This window comes from Lissotriton vulgaris, chromosome 5 (genome assembly GCF_964263255.1).
Source record: "Lissotriton vulgaris chromosome 5, aLisVul1.2, whole genome shotgun sequence".
Lineage (NCBI taxonomy): Eukaryota > Metazoa > Chordata > Amphibia > Caudata > Salamandridae > Lissotriton > Lissotriton vulgaris.
The window spans coordinates 523649816-523669765 of NC_141693.1; the positions used below are offsets into that span (position 1 = coordinate 523649816).

The 19950-nt window shown below is 45.7% G+C and overlaps 1 protein-coding gene across 2 annotated transcripts in view; it reads left to right on the top strand.

The window, feature by feature from the left end:
• Positions 1-19950, top strand: part of LOC147711182 (neutral ceramidase-like) — a 379859-nt gene that overhangs the window by 149274 nt on the left and 210635 nt on the right. For both annotated transcript variants that reach the window (XM_086921969.1, XM_086921970.1), the window contains one exon: positions 1848-2024. In XM_086921969.1, the coding sequence (XP_086778095.1) occupies positions 1848-2024 (177 nt within the window). The remainder of the gene's footprint in view (positions 1-1847; positions 2025-19950) is intronic.

The following is a 19950-nucleotide window of genomic DNA, read 5'->3' on the forward strand; positions in this document are numbered from 1 at the left end:
ATTGTTGGTGAGTGGCAGTATAGGAATTCATGGAGAAGGGGGAAACCGGGGTGGGGCACCAAAAAAGACTGTTGCACTGTGTGCGACCTGTGTTAGGAGCAGCCCTGGCTGTGAGTGTTAGCCCCCTCTGAATTTCTGGCTATTATTATTATTTACATTTGTAGTCCGCTACTGTTACCAAAAGATGTCCTGGGGCTAATAACCATCTGCTGCCTGTAGGCAAATGAGAAACACACAGAAGGAGAAGGAGAACCAGCCGAATGGGGTAACCTACAGAGCATAGAGAAAGGTTTTTATATCTTCCTAAAGGATAAGAGATTTTTGGTGGAGTGAAGCAAAGGAGGGTGCAATTTCCATAACTGCGCGGCCTGCACCAAAACAGCGAGACAGACAACAATAAGCAGAGTGGCACAGGCCGAAAGGAGCATATGAGTCCGACCCGTATGCTTGGTGAGGAGAGATGAGATGATGAGAGAGGACAGCAAGGGAGTGAGAGAATTCGATTGAAGAGGTCAGGGATGAGGAGAAATGTGAATTGCCGAAGAGAAGTGTGGACACGCAAGAAGTGAGTGTGAGCCAAAGGTGAGGGCTTCTGTTAGAACAAAGGGGAGATGTGAAAGTTGACTGGAGAGGTGTAAGATACAAATAGACAGAAATTTGAATGGAGAGACGAGGTGAATGAGAAGTGCTGAGGGGCATGGGAGGTGACGGGACCAGTGAGGCCATGAGATAAATGTGAGAGACTGTTAGAGATGAGGACAGTGAAAAGACAGAATGGCAAGAGGTGATTAAAGGTAAAGTGAGAGGTTGAATGGGGAGAGGTCAGAAGTTGTAAAAAGGGGTGAAAGAAAATGGCCTGCAAAGTGAGAGAGGGATCTAGGATTAGGAGAGGAAAGAGGAATGGAAGGGAGGGCTGAGAGGAAAGCTGCATGGGTAAACTGCTTAACGCTGCACAAAACTGTCTGTTTTTTAGGGACCCCTGCTTCTCCTGGCCAGGGTCAGGTGAGCTTCTAATGTGGCAGCACCTATTCCTGCGGAGTGGAAGGCCCTTCTCAAAGGTTGACTAGAAATCTTTCTGATGTTAATTGCTGTATTTTGGTTATAAACGGGTACTGATGGGGTGAAATATTTCCTCAGTGTTACTGTGTGTAAAAATGTCAAAATAATGAAGTAATGCTTCCCAAAATACGCAGCATCACATACCATCACTTACATTTTCTTCCCACACAATTTAGTCAAGCCTGTCGCGTAATTTGGTCCTCACCTGCCTCATTATTCTAGTAGCCCTGCCTACAGGTTTAGAAATTTTTGTCAGGAGGGGGTCTTTACGCCTCAAAATGTTGACAGGGGGGTCTCGGCATCCAAAAGTTTGAAGACCTCTGCCCTAAGGGCATGTTTGTGTGTAAAATGGAACTGTGAAAAATGCACTTTAGTGCATTTTTCAAAGTTTTTGCAAATTACCATGAAGTTCAACTTCATAGTAATTTGCTCCCCCTATTAGCGAAATCGCTAATTATTTTACTTTAATGCATTGCATTTAAGGAATCTCAATTTGAGATTCCTTAAATGCAATAGCGATTTCTTAAAATGCGATTTTTGCATTTGGGATGATGCATCCCAAATGCAAAAATACCGGTCGCAAAGGGGCAGATTCTGAGAATCTGCCCCTTTGCGAGCCGTTTTCAGCTTGATGCATCTGGGCCTTAATCTTCTCATGCCTAAAAAAACAAGAATCTGATATTTTGTAACACAATCTGGTACTTTTGTAAAAAGCTGTAATGCCTTGTGCCAAGTTCTCGCTGTATATAAAGTACAAAAAGAGATAAAGTAAAATTTATTTTTTCAAGGTAATGAAGAAATTGGAAGCTAAATATGGCACGCTCTACAGGCAGGACAACGTTATACTGAGCGGCACCCACACTCATTCGGGTCCGGCTGGCTACTTTCAGTACACTTTGTTCATAATCACAAGTAAGGGATACATCAAACCCTCGATCGATGCTATTACTGATGGAATTGTGAAGGTAAGAGCAATCCAATTACATTTCCTTTATATTTTTCACCATTTTGTTTTTTCAAGTAGTAAAGAAGATGCTTAACCTTCAATGAAGGAGCTGGTATGCAAAACCATGGCATGATAACATGTGTATAAACATATGGACAGAGATTGTATGTAAAACTTGCAACATATTCCTACCTGTCAGAAAGTGACCCCAAAGCCGGTCCTAGGATGCTTGTTTCCGGTCCAGGGAGGACCTGACTTGGCAGTTCGGGCTGGACTGTTCCCATGAGGCACAGGGTCAAGACTGATTTGCATATGGCCAGGTCTAAACTGGGGTGGCTTGGCGAGCAAAGCAAAAGAATGATGGCTTTAACCCAGATCTCTTGACTGAGGTGAATGTTTTGTTTTGTTCTACATTCCGTCCATCAATTGTGTGTCTTTTTCTTTCTCGCCCTAAGTGTGCCGGGTATGCCCAGACGTCGTACCCGGGCCCACTGTGCCACTGGTTTCAAGCTATCCTGGCTGATGAGGGGTGAAACCCGAACCCGGTCCTAGGATGCTTGTTTCCGGTTCAGGGAGGACCTGGCTTGGCAGTTCAGGCTGGACGGTTCCCATGAGGCACAGGGTCAAGAATGATTTGCATATGGCCAGGTCTAAGTTGGGGTGGCATGGTGAGCAAAAGAATGATGGATTAAACCCAGATCTCTTGACTGGGGTGAATGTTTTGATTTTTTCTGCATACCGTCCATCAATTGTGTGTCTTTTACAATGTAAATAAGGGCACACATTGAAATAAGTAGATTAATATAAGTAATCCAAATACAGGCCAGCACAATCTAATGCCATGTGTTACATTATGTGTTCGGCCACACCTAGCAGGGGCCTCCTTCAAAGACTTTGAGTGTGCACCAGACATCTCTAACTGGCAGCGCACTCACCACTTTGATTCCTTTACAGATGCCCAAAGCTCCTTGCAAAATGTTGGGGCATTATGTGTTAGCGCTGGCGCATGGTGTAAAGTTAAAGCTGCACAAAGACCACTGATGCCTAGACTGAAGACGGGACCGATGTCTTCCGCTAACATCCTGTCTTTGACTGCGATTATTATTATTATTATTTATTATTTCCCTGTAAAGCCCTTCATGATCGGTGGGATCAACCTTACCTGCTTCCAAATATTTCCTTATGGAAGGCCAAATTGTAGACCACCAATAGATTAACTACAATTTAAGTTTTCTGAGGCAAGATTACTTCCCTATTAAATGGTTGAAAATGTCTCCCAGTCCTCCAGTAAAGCATACAGCTGGAATTCCTTCCAGCAAGTTGTACACACTTTAATACTCTGAGTACTGGGTAGCAGATCACAAGGACAAAAGTATAGTACTAAGTTAAGCTTTACTACAGTCGATCTCACTATTACATTTCCTCTGCTAGTAAGGGAGGTTAACTCAACCCATGCTGTCCCTGCAATGTCCTACATTGAAAGCCAATTGCCCTGATCCTTCACCAAACTTCCTGTCCAGTTGATGGGGCGGGAAGTGATGTCTAGTGTCCTGGGGAGTTGTGTCTTGTAGGGTCCTAGTGTCCTCATGATGACACAATAAAGACCTTTCAGCAGTCCATCTCAGAGGACACCCTCCACACCCCCAAGAACTCATGGCTGACTGGGAACCTTAGTTGTGGCACTAATTCCGCACGCTGGCAGATATTCAAGCAGAGTCGAAGATTGCGCTCCTTGTATTTCCTGTTCCAATGAAGAAGGTATCTTCTTCCCTCATCCCAGGCAGCACTCGAGGTTTTTGAGTCCAGCTTGATTTTACAAAGGAAAGAGAGGAGGGTGTCATTTTTGGTACCCAAAACCAATATCTAGTTGTCTCTTATGTTTTCCACTCTACCATTTAGTACACAATGAGGTAAGCAAATGCGTGAGGCTAAATGCTTGGCAAGGAAATTCCAGGGACTACATTTTGCCCATATCCATTTGGCAGATGTCTCTCTTTCATAGTAAACCCTCTCACTAGGCATCACACTCATTCCACAGACTTCTAACATTCCCCGGCTCTGAGGGGAGGCTGCTTCAGGAACCCTCTACGTATAGTGATTAGTAAGTTAGTGAAACTGGTTATTTTTCCTTGATGTTTAACTTTTCAAGCCAGTGTGGAATTAAGCAAATTAAAACGTTATTCACTCACTAACTTAATGTAAGCACTGTTTTGATCATATTTCAGTTCTGATTTCAAAGTTTAACAATCAAACCACAAATCTATAAATATTCAAAATGTTTCTCAATGGCTTACGCCAGCCCGCATAAAGTAATTTATCGACAATAGTTTAAGAACCCAGTTTGCCAAATAGCACAATGTGAAGATGTTGTGACTACAGTCATTTTATAATGTTCTTGTTATTAATATTTAACACATTCCTAAGCCATCCTAGTGCCATGCCAAAGCGTTAAGCCAATTCCATGGTAACACAAAAAATATGTATTTAGGGAGCGGGCCTGTTCACCCAAAACATCATAAAATCCGAAGATTCTTCATATCAGACTGATTTCTTAGAAAATGTGATTTTGCTTCGAATTTGAATTAAAAGTTAGTGTGTAAAACCAATAAAGCATCCTTGTAAACTTGTATCCAGTGTCTGTGTCAGGTGTTGCCTTCACAGAGCCTTGCTGCACCTGGTAAATCCTGTCATCCACGGAGTGGTAACACCACCCAGTACACTCATCCTCCCCACTCCTAATGGAAAGGGGCGACCACTCGGTCCCCCCGAACGTATGGTCGGGTGCCTCGATCCCCCCGGGAAGCCATTTTGGGCGGGAGGCGTGTCACGGCTGGTATGCCCGAAGCGGCGTAGCCGGGGCGCGCCTTTTCCCGCCCAAGAGGAGGCTGTCCTAGACACCTACACCGTTGGCCACGCCCTGTAGGCGGTCGGAGGAGGGTCCACGCCCTCCCTGAGAAGAATAAATGGAGCAGCAATCCAAGGAAGCATCCTCTTGTTCCTGTGCTTGGAAGCTGCACCTCCTCGTTGCACGTGAGCCCTTGACGGAACAAGAGCCAATTTTGAAGAATTTAATTTTTGTGTTTCTTCTTTCAGCGAGTCGAAGCTTTCGGACCTAGAAGATGCCGGGCAAGAAGGTCGGAAAGAGGGTTGGAACCGACCAGATGCTTCGTATGCTGATGAAAGACATGGCGGACATGAAGAAGCAGATGGCGGCAATGAATGGTGCGGGTGGACCAAAGAGAGTCATCGGACCAGCATTGCCGGGAGTAGTCCCTAACGGGAGAGGTAGAAGAGCCAAGAAGGGGGCATCGGGTGGGGAGGCCCCGGTTCCCGAATCACCTCCAGCGCACCCGGTCACCCCGACCGAGGCCCCAGTTCCGGTCCCGAACGCGGGACAGCCGATCCCTGTGGTAGTCACTCCTGTGAATGGGGAAGATATGCCTCCTGAGTTGGCTGCCCAGTTGGCGGCATGATTGGGCAGAGAGAATGAGGGGGCCACGGCGGATGAAGCCAGGTCGATAATGAAGCAGTTGCGGCAATCGAAGGATGCCGCGAAAGCACCGTGTCCTCTTGTTCCCCCGCAGGTTCCCGTGGAACAACCAGTATCAGGCGTGGGTTCGGCAGCAACTACGGTCAAAGCTATCAGTTCAGGTAAGCAACCACTGCCGATGGCGGGGGAGGGATCGGTCCCCTCAAGGAGGGAAAAAGTCGTTCAACATATCCCGATTGAGGTGAAAGAAAGGATTTGGGCGGATAAATATGTGAACATGTTTTCCTTGTTGACCGATCACTATGAGATTGAGCATGTAAAAAACCAGAAAGAGTTTTTGCATCCTAGTGTATGGCGCGCAAAGATGGCGGGTTTCAGAGTAGATGAAACGATCGCCAATTGGGCCAGAGCGTTTGGAATGTTCACTGCAATTATGGGGGAACGTAGGCCTGAATTATTGGTGGAATTGCCTGTTTATCAGACACGTATCATGGAATTTTATGAAACGTACGGGGGTAATCAATGGTGTTGTTATGATAGCATATTTCGTAAGTCCAAGGAGCACGACTCATCTCTGACGTGGGATTGTTTCGACTCCATTTCCTGGCAAAAAATTGAGAGGTCGAGCACGGCGAAGTTACCATCTTTAGGCGGGAACGGGGTTGAGCCTTCCCGCCCTTCATTGGGGGCGCCCTTTCGGGCGGGTACAAACAGTGATCAGAACACAAAGAATAATGGCAACCCGGGTAAGAAAGGGGTCTGCTGGAGCTTTAACGGAGGCAAGTGTTCTAGGCCACAGGGAGCCTGCAAGTTCAGGCATGAGTGCGCAGGGTGTGGACAGTCTTCGCACCCCGAGAGTACGTGCAGAGCCAAGACTGGTGATACGGGAGGTAGGGGAGGCGCCAAACAGGTCTGAAATGGACCGAGGGGCGCCATTACCTACCCCTGTTGATATCATGGCACTGATCCCTTGGCTGAAAGAATACCCTGACCATATCTCCGCCTGGGTGTTGCGAGGCGGTTTCTCATATGGTTTCCGCATCCCGGCGGGGGATTTTCGGGGGGAAGCACAATGTAAGAACCAACTATCGGTTCAGCAGAATACGGCGGTGGTTCAGGCAAAGATTGGGAAAGAAGTGGCCCGAGGTCGGGTTGCTGGACCATATGACACACCACCAGTTGGCGATTTTGTTTGTTCACCTTTGGGAGTGGTTCCCAAAAAGGACCCGGGGGAGTTCAGGTTAATACACAATTTGTCGGCTCCTAGGGGTCTTTCGGTGAACGATGCGATTGACCCGGGAGTTTGTTCGGTGCGGTACGCATCTTTTGATGAGGCCATCGCCATTTTGAATCGCCTGGGGCCCGGAGCGCTGATGGCTAAATCAGATATCGAGTCAGCGTTCCGGTTGCTCCCGGTACACCCAGACGATCAGCGTCTCCTAGGTTTTAGCTTTCAAGGACGATATTACATGGATAAATGTATGCCAATGGGTTGCTCCATCTCTTGTGCGTATTTTGAGAAATTCAGTAGCTTTTTGCAATGGGCTTTCACAAGAGCCACGGGTTTTACACATGTTATGCATTATCTTGATGATTTTCTGTTTCTGGGGGCAGCCGGGGAGATGGAATGTGCACAGGCCTTGAGGGAATTCTGTAATCTTATGAAGGTATTTGGTGTGCCACTGGCACCAGGTAAGACGGTAGGGCCATCTACTACACTCGAGTTTCTCGGAATTGAGCTCGATTCTGTAGAGGGATGCTTCCGCTTGCCTAAAGAGAAGGTGATGAAATTCAGGGCCTCGCTCAAAATATGTCTCGGCGAGAGAAAAGTAACTCTCCATCAGTTACAACAGGCTGTGGGTCAGCTTAACTTTGCCCTGAGAGTAATACCGATGGCTCGCCCCTTTTCCCGTTCTATCGCACAAGCCATGGTGGGCCTCAAGGAAGGGCACCACCGCACAAGACTGTCAGCAGAGGTTCGCCAGGATATGCGCATATGGCTGGCATTTCTGGCGGATTTCAATGGTCGTGTCGTGTGGACCGACTCCCCAGTTTCTTTGGAAGAACTGGGGTTGTGGACCGACTCGGCTGGGAGTATAGGTTTTGGCGCCATATTCGGCAATCAATGGTCGGCACGAACCTGGCCTGAGTGGTGACACGATAATGGACTCACTGCTAACATTGGGTTTCTGGAGCTGTTCCCTATTCTGGTAGCCTTAGAAACTTGGCCAGAGGGGTTTCGGGATCGCTCTGTGGTATTCTGGTCTGATAATATGACCGTTGTTGAGTGTATCAATAGTCAGGCAGCACGCTGCAAATGGATTTTGAGATTGCTGAAGGAAATTGTCCTGCTATGTATGAGACTAAACGTCCACTTTAGGGCAAGACACGTGCCAGGGGTACTAAACCAGGCAGCTGATGCGCTCTCTCGTTCCCATATGCAGGCCTTTCGGGGTTTTCTGCCCACAGCGGACTCGGTGGCGGCACCATTTCCCGAAGCTCTCTGGTCTCTCGGTGCCCCGGATTACAAAACCTCGTGGGAGAGAGTCTAGCACCCAGGACAAGGAAGGCATATGAAGGGGCGTTCCGTTCTTATTGGTCCTTTTTAGGGTCAGCTAGGGGAGAGCAATGGGGGCAGGAGGAGTATGTCCTGAAATTTCTGGTATCTTTACATCAGGCAGGCAAATCAGTGGCTACGGCCAATAGGCACCGGGCCGCCATTTCTTTCATGGCACGGGCTCATGGCATCCAGGACCCCACATCGTCCTTTCTGGTGCAAAAGGCCCTGCGTGGGTGGCAACGCATTGAGGGTCGTAGAGTGGATGAGAGGCACCCGATAGGTTTAGAAAGGTTGTCCTTGTTACTGTCCGTACTCCCTGCGACATGTTCATCTCAATCTGAGACGGTGCTATTCCGGGCCGCTTTTGCATTAGCATTCCATGGGGCTATGCGGGTAAGCGAACTGGTAGCGAGGAACAAGCAGGATACGGGGGGAGGTCTGTGTCGAGAACACATTCGGATACAGGGGGAGACAATGGTAGTCTCTATAGCCAGGTCCAAGACCGATCAGGGAGCGATCGGTGACAGTGTGGTAGTCCAGCGGCTTCCGGGATCTCCCATGTGCCCGGTAAAATGCGTAGAGGAGTATTTAGCGCAGAGGGCGGCATCATGGGGGGGAAGCTTGCTGAGGCACACCAACGCCACCCCACTGACTAGGTTTCAATTTCAGCGGGTGTTAACAATGGCAATCGCGGCAGCGGGCTTGAACCCGAGCGATTTTGGGACCCATTCCTTCCGGATAGGGGCTGCGACAGAGGCTACAGCCAGGGGTCTGAGTGTTGAAAAGGTGAAACAGTTGGGGAGTTGGTCCTGGAACTGTTATAAAAGGTATGTGCGGTTGCACATGTTGTGAAGCCTTTGTCATGAACTCACGCTTCTTGTTTTCTGTTTGGTTTACAGTTTCGCGAGCAGGCTTTGCGGGGCGGACTGTGCAGTTGACCCGACACCTGGGGACCAGCGGTCAAAGATCACCGGCTGAGGAAAGAGTGGTGTGGGTCGTTGGCCACTCATACGTGAGGCGTGCCTCGGACGTATTCAAAGCAGGTGACATGATTCACGTGGCTGGGGGATACGGGTACAGGGTGACCTTCCACGGAAGGGGCGGGCCCTGTATTGACCAGTTTCAAGATTTTATTGAGGGACTGTTAGGGCGGACGAGGTCACCGCCATGTGTAATTATAGTGCATCTTGGGGGCAATGATTTGGTGACCATTGGTCGACGAGTACTCCTCGAGTCAATTTTGTCCGCAGTGAGTTGGTTGGCGAGAAGGGTTCCAGGGTCCACAATTGCATGGTCACACATGATTCCTAGGAAGGTGTGGCGGGGGGCCCTCTCAGTGTCGGCTTTGAACCAGTCGGTAAAGAAGGTTAACAACAAAATGAGTAGGTTGTTTCGTACAGGTAAATTGCATTGTATTCCACACGGATGTATCCGGGGGGACCATATGTATTTGGAGGATGGGGTCCATTTGTCCCGGGAGGGTAATGTCTTACTCATAGGAGACTTCATAGCTTGGTTAAAGAGTTTACGTAGCCATGACCTTTCGTAGGAGCTTTTGTGGGGGGTCTGGATAGCCGGTCAACTATCCGGCCTGTGGCGGTAAGGTCATGATCGGTGAGCAGTAATTGGAAGATCCCTAGAGGTGGGGCGCCACCCATTATGGATGGGAGCGCCCGGGGGGAGGCGGCCATTGGCCCCTCACACGGGGAGGCGGTACCCTTCTAAGGATGGGACCGCCGAAAAGGAAGGCGGTCAAGACCCCTCCCTGGGGAGGAGAGGCTACGGGTCCCCTCCTTGGAATTTCCCGGGGCCAGGACATCCGCGACGGCGGATGTGGTAAGCAGTGTGGGGTGGGAGGGGGGTCTACGCTACCTTCTAGACACCTCACACGAGTCCTCGGACGACCACCAAGATGGCGTCGAGTAAGTATGGGCCCCCGTTAAGACAAGGGAAATTGGAATTTGGCACAGAGGTACAGTCCTCTGTGCACCCGCCCCTCACAAGTAAGGGGGGGAGTCTGGTTTAGGGATCTGACACCGGTTACGACCTTGCCGTTGGCCCGTAATGTTAGGATGTACAATTTGAATTTTGAGAAATGCATTTACAGGATGTTTTTAGAATCGGCTAGGAGAACCTTTGTATTAGAGATATGTTAAGGTTAGCCAATAAACATCGTAATGTATAAATGAAATTGTACATGATATGAAACTGTTATTTTAATGTTTTAATTTTGTTTCATATTTTAATAAATACGGCCGGGAGGGTAACTCCCTCCCGCCTTCCAAAAGCTCAAGAACTGTATCCGTTTTCCCATTCTTGGGGATTGTGTTGGGAGGGGGTGACGGGTATCCAGGCCATATGGAAAGGGGCGACCACTCGGTCCCCCCGAACGTATGGTTGGGTGCCTCGATCCCCCCGGGAAGCCATTTTGGGCGGGAGGCGTGTCACGGCTGGTATGCCCGAAGCGGCGTAGCCGGGGCGCGCCTTTTCCCGCCCAAGAGGAGGCTGTCCTGGACACCTACACCGTTGGCCACGCCCTGTAGGCGGTCGGAGGAGGGTCCACGCCCTCCCGGAGAAGAATAAATGGAGCAGCAATCCAAGGAAGCATCCTCTTGTTCCTGTGCTTGGAAGCTGCACCTCCTCGTTGCACGTGAGCCCTTGACGGAACAAGAGCCAATTTTGACCCACCCACCAGCCCCTGATGACAGCGTTTTGTATTGCAATAAAATCGATTGATGATGATATGATCTCTTTTTCAGGTCGTTTTCTAATAAAGTACGATGTCTCTTTTTCAGGTTGTTTCTAATAAAGTTTGATGTTTTGATATACAATAAATGGTTGCTCTTTTAGCACGAACTCAGGCGAGTATCGCAGCTATGATGAAAGAAGTGTATTGTAGAGATAAAGTTTATACTTGAAGAGCTAGTATAACTGTATATGTCGTTCTTAGTAGATTAAACAATGTCGTATTTATTTTTGGTCGGGCGGTAAGGTCATGATCGGTGAGCAGTAATTGGAAGATCCCTAGAGGTGGGGCGCCACCCATTATGGATGGGAGCGCCCGGGGGGAGGCGGCCATTGGCCCCTCACACGGGGAGGCGGTACCCTTCTAAGGATGGGACCGCCGAAAGGGAAGGCGGTCAAGACCCCTCCCTGGGGAGGAGGGGCTACGGGTCCCCTCCTTGGAATTTCCCAGGGCCAGGACATTCGCGACGGCGGATGTGGTAAGCAGTGTGCGGTGGGAGGGGGGTCTACGCTACCTTCTAGACACCTCACACGAGTCCTCGGACGACCACCAAGATGGCGTCGAGTAAGTATGGGCCCCGTTAAGACAAGGGAAATTGGAATTTGGCACAGAGGTACAGTCCTCTGTGCACCCGCCCCTCACAAGTAAGGGGGGGAGTCTGGTTTAGGGATCTGACACCGGTTACGACCTTGCCGTTGGCCCGTAATGTTAGGATGTACAATTTGAATTTTGAGAAATGCATTTACAGGATGTTTTTAGAATCGGCTAGGAGAACCTTTGTATTAGAGATATGTTAAGGTTAGCCAATAAACATCGTAATGTATAAATGAAATTGTACATGATATGAAACTGTTATTTTAATGTTTTAATTTTGTTTCATATTTTAATAAATACGGCCGGGAGGGTAACTCCCTCCCGCCTTCCAAAAGCTCAAGAACTGTATCCGTCTTCCCATTCTTGGGGATTGTGTTGGGAGGGGGTGACGGGTATCCAGGCCATATGGGGCTCCACTGTGTTTCTTTTTTGTATTTTCCATAGGATGTGAGGAACCAAAGATAACCTTTTTTTGTTGATCTTCCTCTTTCCTAGCAGCAACCTTGACTGTTTCTGTTAACATTTTGAAAAATAACCTTTACCATGTGGGGTTTTGTGTAGTTCAGACTGTTCCAACCAAAAGCCACACCCGCATTTCCTTTTGACCCACCCACTGTGTGTGGGCGGGTGGATATGCTGTGGCCTAATGCACCAGGTTTGTGTAGTCTGATGTAGGTAGAAACAGGCCTCTGGTCCTCATGTGTGCAGAATTGAAAAATAATTTTTAATGAAAAGTACTATCAGCTACTTTACAGGGACCTTAAAAACGTCTGAATAAATTCTGTTTGCAGAACTTTTAAGGTCAAACAATCAAGTTTTACAAACATATCAGCTGATCATGATCACTTGTAGAACCTGGTCAAGGAGTCTACATTTTTGAAGGACTCTCCTCGAATCTTTGAATCGTCTGCGGATTTTATGCAATTTCAAATGATGGAGCCGGTGAGCAATCGGATCCAAGGATATTGTATCTTTCTTCAGTTTCTGTCTGCATCAGGTAGAGGTCCTACTTTCCTAAAGATCGTATTCTAGTTTAAATGTGAGGACACGTCCAGCTAAAGTGTCAATAACACCTCGGTTAGAAATCCCTTTCACCCAGAGAATTCCCTCACCAAATTCATTTTGCAGAAAGATGAATCCCTTAAAAACCTACAATTGCAAGACTGATTGCCCCAGATTAAGTTTTACACAGGGTTGCAAAACGTTTCTACTCTCATAGAGGGCAGAGTTTACAAACTTTGCACACTATCCCTCGTTTTAATATAGCTGAACTTCTTTGCGTATTAGCTGCGTGTGTCCTTTTCCTGTTTTTATCAAAGGCACAGACATGAGTGTGGATGAAAGTGATTCTCTTGATCTGTTCTATGCTGCTCTCTGTTTACGAAGATAATATACAAGATGGAGACTGGTCTAACCTTCTGATAACCTTCTGATGGGGCAGTGTCCTGAACTTTGTCAGATGAACAGGGTAGAATGTGTTGGTTGTTTTATATTAGCAAATAGAGAAGGTGGAGGGTGCACAGCAGTAGGGAGAAGAAAGTTCAGGCTAGGCTAATGAGTAGGGTGCACTTCTTGGATGCGTTTCCGTCCAAACGCTTATCGTGATCTAGAGAAGTAGTGTTTATCATATATAATGCAGGTACATCCCAAGGAGGCACTCCGGGGTGGTTCATAAACAATGATTCCACTATTTCAAGATTAATTGTTTTATTTCCCTTTAGATTATGTTTTTTGTCTTTTCATGATATTGTATTCATATCAATAAAGTTTTATTTGTAATCCAAAGCAATTACTGGTTTTAGCACGTAGCTCCGATGCATTTCGGGCTAAACGCCCTTTTTCAAGGAGCGCTGAAAGAAGAAGAAGAAAACGAGTGTTGGAAACGTAGTATAGGGCTCGCGAGTAAAGAGTGAACGGTGAGCATTCGCATGCACTGGAGGTGTGTTAGGGAAAATAGGGAGTGATTAGTATACGGGACCACATTGTGTGAAAAGATGATAGTAGATACACCAAAGGGGTAGTGAACAAAATTATATCGGTACAGTGTTTAAATAATGTGACAGGATTCTAAATGAGAGGTGATTAAAAAATAGTGACTGACGTGAAAGGAAAGTTAAATCAGGACATATGGCTGCGGTAGCGTGCACAGTAACATTAAGGACATCGACACCAAGAGAGCTGGCGTGGGCAGTTATTACTTACTTCATGCTGGGGACGGCATGCGTCTCGGGTGTTTTGGTTCTGGTGATGTGGGGTGAATGGGCTAAACCGGAGTTTGTATCTAAACGGAAGGTGGCAGTAAACATAGAAGAGGGGTAGGTGTGTGACGGTGGCGGCCATCTTGGAAAGGGGAAAGTAAAGATAAGGATAAAATAGGGGTGAAGTAAAAGAATAGGAACTAATGCGAGATATCATAGTAAGGCAATAATATACATTCACAGGTAACAACTATATTCGACTTGATCGTTAAGTCCGTTGGGTTTAAGAGTCTGAAGTCGATAAATCCATTCAAGTTCTCTTTTGAGGAGAAATTTACGAATGTCTATTCCCTCTTTTTTAGAATCAGTTTCTAGTACGATGAACTGTAACTGAGCGATGGTGTTGCGGAGTTCGTTGAAATGTACAGCTACATTAGACTTTTCATTTTTAGTGCGAATGTTGGACTTATGTTCATTCATGCGTGTTTTCACTTTTCTTTCGGTTTTGCCTACGTATAGTTGACCGCATGGGCATTTAATAGCATAGATTAAGTTCATAGAACCAGGTAGCATTGACTTGTAATTTGATGGGGTGGCCGTTCATGGGATGCGGTATGCTATTTCCCCTGATGATACAATTGCAGTTGTTGCAATTCTTGCACGGTAATGTTCCTTTGTATTCAATGTGAATATCAGTGTTTTTGGAAAGGATTTCTTTCAAGTCGCTGCTACGGGTGTAGGCAAAAAATGGTGGGTCTTGAAAACAATCTCTGAAATCAGGTTCCATCTGGAGAATAGGCCAATGTCGAAGAATGATTTTTTTGAAGGTGGTGCTGGTGGTGGAATATTTGGATACTAGTACCATGCGTGAGTTGGTGTTTGCAGGTTTCTTAGAAAGGCTTTCCTGTCTGCTGATGGCTGTGACACGTGTGAATGCTTAATTGAGAACGGTTTGGGGATAGCCTCTTTCAGCAAGTCGGTTTTGCATTTCTTTCAGTCTGATATCACATGTGTGTTTTTCTGAGACAATTCATTTTACCCGTAACATTTGGGAGAAAGGTAAGTGTTTTTTGAGGGATCCTTGGTGGAAGCTTGAATAATGTAATGAATTGTTACGGTCTAGGTTTTTGCGGTGTAGGTCTGTCGTGATCTTTTTCAGTGTCCCTCATTTGCCATGTTAGTTTGATTCGTTCATCTTTGGTATTTAGTTCGTTGAGGGCTATGTTAAGGGACTCTTTGGTGTCTATCCACATAAAGAACAGGTCATCAATGTACCGAACGTACATCTTGATTTTGTCATAAAAGTTGGTGTTGCCATAGATGTATAGCTGTTCAAAGTTCTGCATATACACATATGCATACGTGGGAGCCGCACAGTTTCCCATAGCCATTCCAGATAGCTGTAGGTACCATTTGTTGTCATGTTGGAAGTAACTGTGGTATAAAGTGTATACCATAAGTTCCATTAAGAACGACTGCATAGATGGTTCAATGTCACTGTGTAGTAGAGCCTGTTCAATGACTTCAATTCCCCCTTGGTGGGGTATGGAGGTGTATAAAGCACTAACATCTGCAGTGCAAAGTATGAAAGATTCAGGGGTGTTAGTGTCCACTTGTTCCAGTTTCATGAGGAATTCGGTAGTGTCCCTGATGTAACTAATCATGTTGGTAACTAGAGGTTGCAAGTATCTGTCGATGAATTTACCGACTGGTTCATGTAGTGATCCTTTCGTAGAGACTATTGGTCGAAACGGTGGATCTAGTAGATTTTTGTGTATCTCCGGTGACATGTGTATGACAGGGCTTTTTGGGTAGTTCCAAAGCAAGTAGTTTTTGGTGCGATCTTCAATGGTTCCAGCTTCGTGGGCTTTTGTAACTAGATTTAAAAGAATAGTTTGGAATTCCCGGGTAGGGTTGTAATCCACTTGTAAGTAGGTGTTTTCATCCTGGATATGTTCTAGTAGGCGTTTATTGTACATGCTGGTGTTCAAGATCACAAGTGCTCCTCCCTTGTCGGCTTTCACACATTTTATTTGTGTGTTGTTGGCTAAGTTCCTCAAGATGTCTTTATCCTTTTGTGTGAGGTTGATGTATTTGGGTGTTCTTTTGAAATTTATTTTAGACAAATCTTGACGAACCAAGTTTTCAAAAAGGTCGATGCATTTGTGGCTATTGGGAGCCTGGTATGTGCTGGATTATCGTAAGCCTCTTAGTTGATCTGCTTTGGGGTTTGAATCCATGGTATGAATATTGTCAAAAAAGTGTCGCAATCGAAGTTTGCGAGTTAATTTGAAAGTGACACTTCAAGTTCAAGTAGGTTGGTGTGGGTTACCGGAATAAAAGATGTGCCTTTTTCTAAAAGGTTGATTTGATGTTTGGTGAGGTTAGTATCGGAAATGTTGATGACTAGGTGACTTTTTTCAGTTTGGAATCCTTTTTGGTGACTGTGCTTCTGGCTAAGGGTGGACTTTTCTCTATTTCCTTTCTTCTTGCTCCTCCTGAGTCTTCGGTGACCTCTGGGCCTGATGCTAAAAAATGAACCTGGGATGGAGGTTGTATGTCGGTGGTGGATGTACTGGCTTGGTTGTTGGATGAACTTTCTTTTGTACCGGTACTTGGAATGGTTCTTTGTATTGGGCGATATGTTGAGTCACTGCCTGAGGATGATGTGTCGGTTTGGGTGTTAGGGGGTCGATTTCGGCGTCGTTGGGCGTATACCTCGGCCCAAGTGTATACTTCGTCTAGCTTGTAGTCTAAAGTATCTCTTCTGTATTTTCTTACTTTACGGTCATTAATCTCTTTAGTATGTTTGTCGAGGATGTCTTTAATGTCTTCCAAGGTGGTATTGAGTTCTTCTGGGGTTAGTAGGTTTTTCAATTCGGAGTCTGTTTCGGAAATCTCTTTCTCGAGGTCTTTGAGGATGCTTGAGAGTTCTTCTACTATGAGTAGAATAAGGTCAAGGCTGCATTTGTTTAATATACCTTCCCATTTCTCTTTGAATGTTTTGGAATTTTTACACGGTGAGGGTTTAAGGGAGATTCTAAGTCCTCGTGGGATCCTGTGGGCTCTGTGGTACTTCAGTAGTGCGCTCGCGTGGAGCTTCTGGTTGATATGCCTTTTGGAAAGATATAATAGTTGTTTCAGGCATTGTTCCTTGGTTCGCGACGCTGTACTAGGGCTGATGTCTTCTTCAATCAAAGAGTAAATTGGTTTGCATTCTTCTTCATTATATGCAAGGGTGTGAGCTTTTGCGTCGGTGGATTTGCTGATTTCGTCGAACTGCATGATTGCGGCGTGCTACCCTCTATCGTGGCGGGTAGAGTAACTGACAAAAAGAGAAGGTGGAGGGTGCACAGCAGTAGGTAGAAGAAAGTTCAGGCTAGGCTAATGAGTAGGGTGCACTTCTTGGATGCGTTTCCGTCCAAACGCTTTTCGTGATCTAGAGAAGTAGTGTTCGCATATATAATGCGGGTACATCCCAAGGAGGCACCCCGGGGTGGTTCATAAACAATGATTCCACTATTTCAAGATTAATTATTTTATTTCCATTTAGATTATATTTGTTTGTCTTTTCATGATATTGTATTCATATCAATAAACTTTCATTTGTAATCCAAAGCAATCACTGGTTTTAGCACGTAGCTCCAATGCATTTCGGGCTAAACGCCCTTTTTCAAGGAGCGCTGAAAGAAGAAGGAGAAAACGAGTGTTGGAAACGTAGTATAGGGCTCGCGAGTAAAGAGTGAACGGTGAGCATTCGCATGCACTGGAGGTGTGTTAGGGAAAATAGGGAGTGATTAGTATACGGGACCACGGTGTGTGAAAAGATGATAGTAGATACACCAAAGGGGTAGTGAACAAAATTATATCGGTACGGTGTTTAAATAATGTGACGGGATTCTAAATGAGAGGTGATTAAAAAATCGTGACTGACGTGAAAGGAAAGTTAAATCAGGACATACGGTTGCGGTAGCGTGAACAGTAACATTAAGGACATCGACGCCAAGAGAGCTGGCGTGGGCAGTTATTACTTACTTCATGCTGAGGACGGCATGCGTCTCGGGTGTGTTGGTTCTGGTGATGTGGGGTGAATGGGCTAAACCGGAGTTTGTATCTAAGCGGAAGGTGGCAGTAAACATAGAAGAGGGGTAGGTGCGTGACGGTGGCGGCCATCTTGGAAAGGGGAAAGTAAAGATAAGGATAAAATAGGGGTGAAGTAAAAGAATAGGAACAAATACGAGATATCATAGTACAATAAACGCCTACTAGAACATATCCAGGATGAAAACACCTACTTACAAGTGGATTACAACCCTACCCGGGAATTCCAAACTATTCTTTTAAATCTAGTTACAAAAGCCCACGAAGCTGGAACCATTGAAGATCGCACCAAAAACTACTTGCTTTGGAACTACCCAAAAAGCCCTGTCATACACATGTCACCGAAGATACACAAAAATCTACTAGATCCACCGTTTCGACCAATAGTCTCTACGAAAGGATCACTACATGAACCAGTGGGTAAATTCATCGACAGATACTTGCAACCTCTAGTTACCAACATGATTAGTTACATCAGGGACACTACCGAATTCCTCATGAAACTGGAACAAGTGGACACTAACACCCCTGAATCGTTCATACTTTGCACTGCAGATGTTAGTGCATTATACACCTCCATACCCCACCAAGGGGGAATTGAAGCCATTGAACAGGCTCTACTACACCGTGACATTGAACCATCTATGCAGTCGTTCTTAATGAAACTTATGGTATACACTTTATACCACAGTTACTTCCAACATGACAACAAATGGTACCTACAGCTATCGGGAATGGCTATGGGAAACTGTGCGGCTCCCACGTACGCAAATATGTATATGCAGAACTTTGAACAGCTATACATCTATGGCAACACCAACTTTTATGACAAAATCAAGATGTATGTTCAGTACATTGATGACCTGTTCTTTATGTGGACAGACACCAAAGAGTCCCTTAACATAGCCCTCAACGAAGTAAATACCAAAGATGAACGAATCAAACTAACATGGCAAATGAGCGACACTGAAATTTAATTTTTGGATGTTAACACAAAAATATCTAACAAAAAGATCACGACAGACCTACACCGCAAAAACACAGACCGTAACAATTCATTACATTATTCAAGCTTCCACCAAGGATCCCTCAAAAAACTCTTACCTTTCTCCTAAATGTTACGGGTAAAACGAATTGTCTCAGAAAAACACACATGTGATATTAGACTGAAAGAAATGCAAAACCGATTTGCTGAAAGAGGCTATCCCCAAACCATTCTCAATGAAGCATTCACACGTGTCACAGCCATCAGCAGACAGGAAAGCTTTTCTAAGAAACCTACAAACACCAACTCACGCATGGTACTAGTATCCAAATATTCCACCACCAGCACCACCTTCAAAAAAATCATTCTTCGACATTGGCCTATTCTCCAGTTGGAACCTGATTTCAGGGATTGTTTTCAAGACCCACCACTTTTTGCCTACACCCGTGGCAGCAACTTGAAAGAAATCCTTTCCAAAACCACTGATATTCACATTGAATACAAAGGAACATTACCGTGCAAGAATTGCAACAACTGCAATTGTATCATCAGGGGAAATAGCATACCGCATCCCATGAAAGGCCACCCCATCAAATTACAAGTCAATGCTACCTGTGATTCTATGAACTTAATCTATGCTATAAAATGCCCATGCGGTCAACTATACGTAAGCAAAACCGAAAGAAAAGTGAAAACACGCATGAATGAACATAAGTCCAACATTCGCACTAAAAATGAAAAGTCTAATGTAGCTGTACATTTCAACGAACTCCGCTACACCATCGCTCAGTTACAGTTCATCGTACTAGAAACTGTTTCTAAAAAAGAGGGAATAGACATTCGTGAATTTCTCCTCAAAAGAGAACTTGAATGGATTTATCGACTTCAGAGTCTTAAACCCAATGGACTTAACGATCGAGTCGAATATAGTTGTTACCTGTGAATGTATATTATTGCCTTACTATGATATCTCGCATTTGTTGTTCCTATTCTTTTACTTCACCCCTGTTTTATCCTTTATCTTTACTTTCCCCTTTCCAAGATGGCCACCACCGTCACGCACCTACCCCTCTTCTATGTTTACTGCCACCTTCCGTTTAGATACAAACTCTGGTTTAGCCCATTCACCCCACATCACCAGAACCAACACACCCGAGACGCATGCCGTCCTCAGCATGAAGTAAGTAATAACTGCCCACGCCAGCTCTCTTGGCGTCGATGTCCTTAATGTTACTGTGCACGCTACCGCAGCCGTATGTCCTGATTTAACT